The sequence below is a fragment of the Mauremys reevesii genome, linkage group 5, assembly GCF_016161935.1.
Source record: "Mauremys reevesii isolate NIE-2019 linkage group 5, ASM1616193v1, whole genome shotgun sequence".
NCBI classification, from domain to species: Eukaryota; Metazoa; Chordata; order Testudines; family Geoemydidae; genus Mauremys; species Mauremys reevesii.
In genome coordinates, this window is record NC_052627.1 from 9,415,132 (window position 1) to 9,426,140 (window position 11,009).

Below are 11,009 nucleotides of genomic sequence, written 5' to 3' on the forward strand. Positions count from 1 at the left end.
TTGAGTTGGTGGCCTTCTCAATCTCATTCTCTTTGAGAAGATGGAAGCTGGCTGGTAATGAGAAAGCATTTTGGAATCAGCTGATGGATCCCTGAGCGAAGAGGGACCTCTGCATGCTTTCTGGAAGCAGACACACCCTCTTTACTAATTGAGACACTGGCAATGCCAGCCAGTAATGACTCCACAGCAACATCATTTGCCTTAAGCAAACAAAATGGAGGGAAAGAGGGTGACGGCAACAATTTGTGGGCTTCAGGCAGCCCAGAAATAGAGAACATTCTCAGCAGAACTCAAATAAACACAACTAGTGTAGGATGGTCCATCAGGAATCTGCAGCTCTCCTAACTGAAAGGGCAGGAAAGAGTATTCCTCACTCAGTCTATGCACAAAGGAGATCACAAGCACATCAGAAATCAAACGGAAGGGACTCCCAAAGAAACGAGGCAGGCAGGCATAATCTGATTGTGCACTGCCGTAAAGAGTTCATCTGGATGGTTCCTTGATGTGTCAGCGGTTGAGGACAAATAATTAATCAAGTATGTTAGTTCCTGAAGAGGGAATTTTACTTCAGGATTTAAACAACCACAATGTTTATTCCTAATGCAACCAATTTGACAGATGCTTTGTTGCATTATAGCTTCATGACAGCAGTAGTAATAGCGGCAGCCACAGTTAAGGTCACCTAAGTGTTTCCATTCCTACTCCCTGTTTTCAGTTGTTCATAACTAACTTTCTAAAACTTTCACCCTGCAGCCAATGAATGTTTTCACAAATTCTGAAAGAAATGGGTCAGTCGCTTTGGAGAACAAGGAGAGGGGTATTTTTTGTTTTAACTGCACTTTCCCCATTATAACAACATTTTGCGTTTTGTTTTTTGAACAGCCGAAGCTCCAGAGCGAGGTGGAGGTGAGAAGCTGAAGCTTGGAGGGAAATAGCCCTCTGGAGAAGAGTGGTTTTCAGTATCCCTGGGAGGATTCATTTTGATGTGGTCTAGTTATGAGGGCTTGAAAAATCATAATTCACACATACACAATGTTTTGTTTTGATTCTTTCCCTTCCCTCCCTCTCCCCCTCCCCCCCAATTGATTGCATGTTTTAAACAACTGCCTCTTGGAATATCAACTATGGAGCTTAAGGCTTTTATGAGGGCCAAATTCTGATCTCAGTTATACCAGTGTAAATCCAGAGTCATTCCACTGATTTAATTTTCTTTAAGTCAGTGGAATGACTCTGGATTTACAGCTGTGTAACCAAGATAAGATTCCATTTCAATCATACACTCCAGATCTGATATCCCAATTTATTGGTAATTGCTCTTCATGCCGTTTAGCTTATTTTACCTTTTCTGTCTTCACTTATACCTGGGTTTCTTGTGCATCTTTTCTAGCCATACGTTGGCAGGGGCTCCTGTATCAAGTTTGTCTGTAACAGAGCCTCAAGTCAGTTCCAAAAAGCTTCCTCCTAGTCTTTCCTCTTCTCAGTACTGACTTGGGATCCTGATCCAGTGAACAGCCCAACAACTGCACTTGGGGCACCCATTAGACCTGCAGGCAAATGACCTGCTTTTGCCCTTTTTTGCAAAAAGATCCTTCCTGGTACCTTTTTTCCAGGCTCTCTTATATGCAGGAGAATGTTTATCACATCTGGCACCTGATAAACCAAGGGGGAAATGAAAAAGCAGCTGGTATGGATGTCATCAGGAAAAGTACTTTCCATTAAAAAAAAATTGCGAAGAGCTGTAAACTCAGGCAAACACTGGGTGTCTATTTGCAGCTCTGGAGATATATACTGCTTTAGTTAAAGGAACACTGTCAACTCGAAATCATGTCAATAACAAAAATAATTAATAAGTAGTTTCAGATACCACACTGAATCTGCTAACTCTGGAACCTAAATCACATTTCCCCGAGTTTTGTGACTATTTTTCTCCCTCTTGTTGCTAAGTGAAAGACTTACATAAACACAGGTACCTGACTAAGGCCCTGATTCGGTACAGCATCTCATCTGAGAGAAGCACGTTAACACATGCTTAACTTTAAACATTTGTATGTTCCATTGACTTCAATGACACTTAAGCATGTACTTAACTTTAAGCACATATTGAAGTATTTTCCCAAATACTGAATGAACTTAAGACACAAATAAAGAAATGATGCCTTCTGTATGTTATTGTCTTTCTTAGGGTACAGTGTGCATCAAGTAAAACCACAACTTGGTTATTTCCTACAGCTTTATACTGAACGTTGAGTGCATTATAAACCTCCAACTCAGTAGCTAAATAAATCAGTCATCATCATGCCAACTTCCTCCATTGTTCAGCCACATTTCCTGGGTGGCTGAGCTGCAGGGAGGCATTTTGTTTTGCTGTTTGGGGTTATAATCCCAGTCTAATTCCATGCTTTGTGCAGGAGTCAGCAGAATACTCTTTTGTCACATTTGAGTACCACATGTAGAGTAGCATTTTCACCTCTAGAGGGAGCCCTCATTGTGACAGACTAGATTGGTAGCCATGTTTTTGGAAAAACAAGAACTATTCAGTTAGCTAAAGTTAGGTCTCCTAAGCAGAGCTTGTCAAAAAATGGTATGTGTATTTCAGGAAAAAAAGCCCCTCCCCCGACAAAAATGTTTTGTTGTTGAAATTAGGTGCCAAGAAAAAAGTAGAACTTCTATTTGTTTAATGAAAAAATATAAACTAACACTTGTGATGTTTTTCCAATGGTAAAATGGAAAAGGGAAAAAGGGCAAAAGGTAAGAAAGGCTGGAGAAGAAGGGGGGGGAAATCCTAAATTGAAAAAAATTAAGAACATTTAGAAAACTAGGAAGTTTTTAGTTTTTCATGATATGCACATATTTTTAAACCCCAAATCTTCAGCAAAACAAAACAAAAAAAGACCATCTTAGTAGAAAAAAAAACCTTTAAATAAACCATTTTGACTGGGTCTACTTCTAAATCCTCATTTAGATATCTAAGTAATCTGTGCACCCAGCACCTGTCTAAATAAGGACATAGGAGCCTAATTTTAGGGAACTATATTTCATAGAATCATAGAATCATAGAATCTCAGGGTTGGAAGGGACCTCAGGAGGTCATCTAGTCCAACCCCCTGCTCAAACCCAACTAAATCATCCCAGCCAGGGCTTTGTCAAGCCTGACCTTAAAAACCTCTAAGGAAGGAGATTCCACCACCTCCCTAGGTAACCCATTCCAGTTCTTCACCACCCTACTAGTGAAAAAGTTTTTCCTAATGTCCAACCTAAACCTCCCCCTCTGCAACTTGAGACCATTACTCCTTGTTCTGTCATCTTCTACCACTGAGAACAGTCTAGATCCATCTTCTTTGGAACCCCCTTTCAGGTAGTTGAAAGCAGCTATCAAATCCCCCCTCATTCTTCTCTTCTGCAGACTAAACAATCCCAGTTCCCTCAGCCTCTCCTCATAAGTCATGTGCTCCAGCCCCCTAATCATTTTTGTTGCCCTCTGCTGGACTCTCTCCAATTTATCCACATCCTTCTTGTAGTGTGGGGCCCAAAACTGGACACAGTACTCCAAATGAGGCCTCACCAGTGCTGAGTAGAGGGGAATGATCACATCCCTCGATCTGCTGGAAATGCCCCTACTTATATAACCCAAAATGCCATTAGCCTTCTTGGCAACAAGGGCACACTGTTGACTCATATTCAGCTTTTCGTCCACCGTAACCCCTAGGTCCTTTTCTGCAGAACTGCTGCCCAGCCATTTGGTCCCTAGTCTGTAGCAGTGCATGGGATTCTTCCGTCCTAAGTGCAGGACTCTGCACTTGTCCTTGTTGAACCTCATCATATTTCTTTTGGCCCAATCCTCTAATTTGTCTAATATTGTCCCATGAAGTTTATGAAACTTGATAAAAATAGTATCAGAGGGGTAGCCGTGTTAGTCTGGACGAAGTGGGTATTCACCCACGAAAGCTCATGCTCCAATACGTCTGTTAGTCTATAAGGTGCCACAGGACTCTTTGCTGCTTTGATAAAATTAGGAACATCACATTGCTGGGGACTTGCTATTGCAAAACCCCCTGCCTACGACTAGCCTTGATGGCCCTTTGAAAGCTTTGGCTAGCGCAGAATGTAGCTACAATACTTGCCTTCTGAGTGAGGCAGATGGAGGAAGCATATTTCCCCAGTGGATCATACTCTACCCTCACTGCAAATCTATTTCCAGGTAAAGTTCCAAATGTTGGCCACCAACTAGAATGGCTGAAATGACTTAAGCCCAAGTTTTAGAAAAGTGGGTCATATTCAGAGGAGAGTTTAGGTCGGGAGAGACTATGTCTAATTCACACCTTTCCCCAGCCCTTTCAACATGTAAATTTAACCAAGCCAGGCTTGCTGAGACTCACGCCCACTTCCCAATGTGTAATTTACTCCCTCTCACACCCTAGCTGGTTTTATGATTTGGCCAACTCAGTCTGGGTCTCACAGGTGTAACTCACCCACTACGGAGAGAGAAGTGAGAGCGGTAGCAGGACAAGCATTAGCAGGAGGGTACAAACAGGTGTATGGTGAAGTAGGCCTCTGTTTTACTCCACACATCCTTAGACCTCCTTCTTCTGTAACTTATTCCAGTTCAGACTCCTTTGGACTCTCATATACCCTCCTCCCAATTCTAGAGAGCCAGGGTGGGTGAGGTCATATCTTTTACTGGACCAGCTTCTGTTGGTGAGAGAGACAAGCTTTTGAGCCACAGAGAGCTCTTCTTCAGCTCTGAGTGCTTTTTCCAGACCTGGAGGAGAGCTCTGTGTGGCTTGAAAGCTTCTCTCTCTCACCAACAGAAGTTGGTCCAATAAAATATATTATCTCATCTACCTTGTGTCTCTAATATCCTGGGACTGACAGGGCTACAACTATACTCTTCCCAATATGTAATTCCCACCACCCTGTACATCACCTCTGAGTTTAGCCCTCCCCCTTCTCCCCTTATCCACCACCACCACAATTACAGTCACTGGGTGTACTCCATCACCCTGTCCCAAAAGGAAAGCTCATGGAAGCTGGTGCTCCAGGAAGATCTCCATGGCCAGCTCCCACCTCTGGGATCTACTCCTGCAGGATGTATGCCTAAGCCAAAACCTGGGCACAATAAGGCCCAGATCCAGCAAAGCACATGCTTCAGTTTAAGCCTGCAAGTGGTTCCACTGACGTCAAAAGAACAACTCACATTCTTAAGCGCTTTGCTGGAACCAGGTCTTTAAAGTACCTTACAAGACACACCTGATCGTACTAGCTTTTCAGCTAGCTGTTGGCCCTGGAATTCAATGCAGTCAAGTTTTTTCCTGTCTTCTGTTCTTTAAAACCATGGGCCTAAAAAGCATGAGTTCCATAAAGCAACGGATTCCTTTTTGTTTGTTTGTCTGTTTTACTTAGTTCTCATTGTCATTCAGTTGAATTAGACTTTGCCAGAGTAAGGACTGTATAACAAAATTAACAACCACTCCCCCATATGGCCCTATATTTGGGACTGTTAATGGCTCATAATCCATGCTATGTAAAGTGCACCCTGATACCAGAATGATGGGTGCCTTATAAATGGACCGAATAAATAGAACTAGTTGTTTAGTCATTGTATTAACTCAGGTGTAAAAATATAATTAGGCAGGCCAAAAAAGAATCTGAAGAGCAATTAGCCAAAGACTTAAAAACTAACAGCAACATTTTTAAAGTACATCAGAAGCAGGAAGCCAGCCAAACTGCCAGAGAGGCCACTTGATGATGGAGGTGCTAAAGGAGCACTCAGTGAAGATAAGGTCATTATGGAGAAGCTGAATGAATTCTTTGCATCAATCTTCACACCTGAGCCATTCTTTTTAGGTGACAAATCTGAGGAACTGTCCCATATTGAGGTGTCAGTGGAGGAGGTTTGGGAACAAATTGATAAATTAAACAGTAATAAGACACCAGGACTAGGTGGCACCCAAAAGTATTGAAGTAACTCAAATATGAAATTGCAGGACTACTAAGTGTGCTATGTAACCTATCATTTAAATCAGCTACTGTAACAGATGACTGGAGGATAGCTAATGTGACACTAATTTTTTTAAAAGGCTCCAGAGGTGATTCTGGTAATTACAGGCTGATAAACCTGACTTCAGTACCAGGCAAACTGGTTAAATTATAGTATCAGATACATAGAGGAACAGGATTTGTTGCGGAAGAGTCAACATTGCTTTTGTAAAAGGAACTCAGGCCTCAGAGATCTATTAGAATTCTTTGAGAGGATCAACAAGCATGTGGACAAGGGTAATCCAGTGGATATAGTGTACTTGGACTTTCAGAAAGCCTTTGACAAGGTCTCTCACCAAAGGTTCTTAAACAAAGAAGCAGTCATGGGATAAGAGAGAAAGGCCTCTCGTGGGTCGGTAACTGGTTAAAAGATAGGAAACAAAGGGTAGGAATAAATGGTCAGTTTTCAGAATGGAGAGAGGTAAATAGTGGTGTCCCCCAGGGATCTGTACTGGGACCAGTCCTATTCAACATATTCATAAATGATCTGGAAAAAGGGGTAAACAGTGAGGGGGCAAAATTTGCAGATGACGCAAAACTACTCAAGATAGTTAAGTCCCAGGCAGACTGCAAAGAGTTACAAAGAGATCTCACAAAACTGCGTGACTGGGGAACAAAATGGCAGATGAAATTCAATGTTGATAAATGCAAAGTAATGCACATTGGAAAACATAATCTCAACTATTCATATAAAATGGTGGGGTATAAATTAGCTGTTACCACTCAAGAAAGAGATTTTGGTGTCACTGTGGATAGTTCTCTGAAAACATCGGTTCAATGTGCAGCGGCAGTCAAAAAAGCTCACAGAATGCTGAGAATCATTAGGAAAAGGATAAATAATAAGACAAAAAATATCGTATTTCCTCTATATAAATCAATTTTGAATACTGTGTGCCGATGTGGTTGCCCCATCTCAAAAAAGATACATTGGAATTCAAAAAGGTACAGAAGAGGGCAACAAAAATGATTAGGGATCTCGAACAGCTTCCATATGAGGAGAGTTTAATAAAACTAGGACTTTTTACCTTGGAAAAGAGACAACTAAAGGGGGACATGATAGAGGTCTATAAAATCATGATTAGTGTGGAGAAAGTAAATAAGGAAGTGTTATTTACTCCTTCTCACACAAGAACTAGGGGTCACCAAATGAAATTAATAGGCAGCAGGTTTAAAACAAATAAAAATAAGTATTTCTTCACACAGTCAATCTGTGGAAGGTTGTGAAGGCCAAGACTATAACAGGGTTCAAAAAAAGAACTAGATAAGTTCATGGAGGATGGCCAGGCTGGGCAGGGATGGTGTCCCTAGCCTCTGTTTACCAGAAGCTGGGAATGGGCAACAGGGGATGGATTATTTGATGATTACCTATTCTTTTCATTCCCTCTGGAGCACCTGGCATTGGCTATTGTCGGAAGACAGGATACTGGACTGGATGAACCATTGGTCTGACCCAGTATGGCCATTCTTATGTTCTCAAGAATTCTTCCACAGACTCTGCCTCAAATAATTCTTTCACAAAAATGATGACACCACTCACAATTACCACGTCCTCACTAACAATCATAAGAAAAAAAATAATCTGACTGGATACCATAGAGTGGATGAAACCACACTCTTGATCTTTACATTGATTGCTTCAGGAAAAAAACTGGCCGTAAAATCCTTAAACATCACATCCACTACAATCTCTTCACCACCGAGAGGACAGCCATACAGTCCCTGAAATCTCACCACCAGATAGTGATCAAACCAGCAGACAAAGAGGGTGCCATCATATTCCTCAAGTATTAACAAGACCAACCAACAATTCTCTGACACCAACTTCTACAGTATAAAGACCTCAAAGAAGACCTCACACCACAGTTTACCCAGAAATTTGAGGATATCATCAAATCTTTCCCCAAACAACTCCAGGAGAAACTCTACAACCTCACCCCCCATGAATGCACCCCAAGGACCTTCTATATACCTCACAAGATACATAAACAAGGGAACCCAGGCAGAACCATCATATCTGGCCACAGCACTCTTACTAAAGGAATATCAGGACTAATAGGAACCATCCTCAAACCACTCACCACACAAGGGGCCAGTTTCCTCCAGGACACAACTGACTTCCTCCATAAATTCTGCAACATTAACAACCTCCCTCAGAACACCATCGTTGCCATTATGGATGTCTATATACCAACATCCTTCACAGTGACGGCATAGCTGCCTGGCTCTAATATTTACAAGACAATGGACAGCCCTCTGAGATCCACCCTGTGACGTTGCACGCTATATGATTTTATGAAAATATGCTAATGAGTTTGAATATAATGTAACTGAAATATGCTTCATGCAAAAGGTCTCTTGTAAGGTATCATTACAAAGCTTATAATCTACTGAGTATTTGTATAAATGTATCATTTTTGTACCTGAAACTAGAAATATGAAATATAACTCTGAGAGCCTATTGTAATTATGCAACATGTGGGTCATTAATGGTGGTTTGGAATCTTGATGGCTTCCATCAACCAGGACAATTGACTGTAGATGGCTCTGTTTTACTTGTGAGTATTCCTGTATACGAGTGTGCTGGCAAGTGGGTAATGAAGTCTTATAGTGACATGTGATCTTGTCACCTGAATTGGAATCCATCTTTAACCTGGTGCTTTTCCATTGAGAAGGAGAGGGAGGGAACCTGGAGAGGGACAAAGGATTCCTGCCTTATGCAAAAGATATATAAGTGGGTGGAACAGAACAAAGTGGGGGAGCCATCATGAGAAATCCCCTAGCTATCACCTGAGCTGGAACAAGGGCTGTACCAGGGGAAAGGATTGTGCCCAGACTAGGCAGGTGTCCAGTCTGTGAAAGAAACTTATTGAAACATCTCTGAGGGTGAGATTTTATCTGTATTCAGTTTTATTACTGTATTAGGTTTAGATTTGCATGTTTTATTTTATTTTACTTGGTAATTCACTTTGTTCTGTCTGCTACTACTTGGAACCACTTAAATCCTACTTTCTGTATTCAATAAAATCACTTTTTACTTATTAATTAACCCAGAGTGTGTATTAATACCTGGGGGGGGGCAAACAGCTGTGCATATCTCTCTACCAGTGTTATAGAGGGCAAACAATTTATGAGTTTACCCTCTATAAGCTTTATACAGGGTAAAACGGATTTATTTGGGGTTTGGACCCCAGTGGGAGTTGGGCATCTGAGTGTTAAAGACATAAACACTTCTGTAAGCTGCTTTCAGTTAAGTCTGCAGCTTTGGGGCACATGGTCCAGACCCTGGGTCGGTGTTGGAGCAGACTGGCATGTCTGGCTCAGCAGGACAAGGTGCTGGAGTCCCAGGCTGGCAGGGGAAAGCAGGGGCAGAAGTAGTCTTGGCACATCAGTTGGCAGTTCCCAAGGGGGTTTCTGTGATCCAACCCGTCACACACCCCAGACACATCGCCAGATTCATCCATTTCATCTTCACCCACAATAATTTTACATTCAACAACAAACACTTTGTCCAAGCCATGGGAACAGCCATGTGTACTAGGATGGCTTCCCAGTATGCCAACCTCTTCATGGACTGCCTTGAAGAAGAATGTCTGGACAAATGCACCACAAAACCAACGATATACTTTAGATAAACTGATGATATTTTCATCCTCTGCACGGATGACAAACTCCCTCATAGATTTCCACAACTTCAGGAACTACCACCCATCCATTAAACTCTCTATGGAGCACTCCCACACTAGCATCAACTTCCTGGACACCACAATCAGCTTCAACAATGGAACCCTACAGACAACTATACACAAGAAACCCATGGATCACCACACCTACCTTCACAGATCCAGTAACCACCCCAAACACACCAAGAAATCTGTTCTCTACAGCCAGGCACTTGGATACCACAGAACAGGACACACACCTTAACACACTCAAAACTGTCAGGAATTGGGGCCTGCAGCAGAGCTAGTCTCCAGGCAGCCTCGTCAGTACAGCTGGCCTGCAACAGCTGCCTGATAACCACACAACCTGATTGGCTTCCGAGGCCAGCAGGCTGGTTCTTAAGCCAGCAACAGAAGCAGCTCGTATTCTCAACACTCATGCCCACCAGCATGCCTGCTCCTGCGCTACCTTATTCCTATCTGGTCCTGCCTTGCACCCAGCCTTGCCTCTCTCCCACCCCTGCCTTGAACCCTTCCTAGCCTGCTACCCTGCTTGCTCAAGTTCCTGATCTCTGGTTTTGAACCTTACCTCTGGCTCCTGACTGTGGACTCTGGCTCGACCCCCGGCTCTTGTATCTGTTGTGTATTTGGTTGTCATGGGTTTTGTTACTATGGCAACTGAGTTAGACTATTAAGGGATAGCTCAGCCGGTTTCAACCGGCTGAGTGAGCTCTCTGTATATCTGTAAATTTTTGGATAGTACTCTCTGCAGGAGTGGACTGCATTATAGAGACTTCTGGCCATTTAGAATGGGCATCTACTGCCACCAAGAACATGCTTCCTTCAAGGGGCCAGCAAAGTCAACGTGAATACGTTGCCACGGGTTTTCAGGCCAGTCCCATGGGTGTAGGGGTGCCCACTGGGGTGCATTTCTTACACCCTGACATGACATACAAGCTTTTGCCTTCTCTTCAATAGCACTGTCCAATCTAGGCCACCAAAAATAGCTTCGTGCAATTTCCTTCATGCGCACTATTCCACAGTGACCGGAATGTAGCTGTTCTAACATCTGTGATCTCAGGGGTGGTGGAATAATGACACGCCTCCCCCACAACAAACAACCAGATTGGACCGATAACTCCGTCCGCCTGGACATGTAGGGAACAAGGTCGGGTGAGACCGGAGAGGTTTGTCGAGATTTTCCATGCATCACCAGGTCCATAACTTGGGATAATACTGGGTCAACGCGGGTTGCCTTCTTTATCTGAGTAGCAGTGATGGGTGTATTCTCTACCTGTTCAAAGTAGAAGATTT

The 11,009-nt window shown here is 42.7% G+C and overlaps 1 protein-coding gene across 1 annotated transcript in view; it reads right to left on the minus strand.

Moving 5' to 3' along the window:
- Positions 1-10,353, minus strand: part of LOC120406105 (transmembrane protease serine 11C-like) — a 43,171-nt gene extending 32,818 nt beyond the window's left edge. The window contains exon 1 of the mRNA XM_039540408.1: positions 10,285-10,353. Coding sequence (XP_039396342.1) covers positions 10,285-10,353 — 69 coding nt within the window. The remainder of the gene's footprint in view (positions 1-10,284) is intronic.
- Positions 10,354-11,009: the final 656 nt, after the last annotated feature.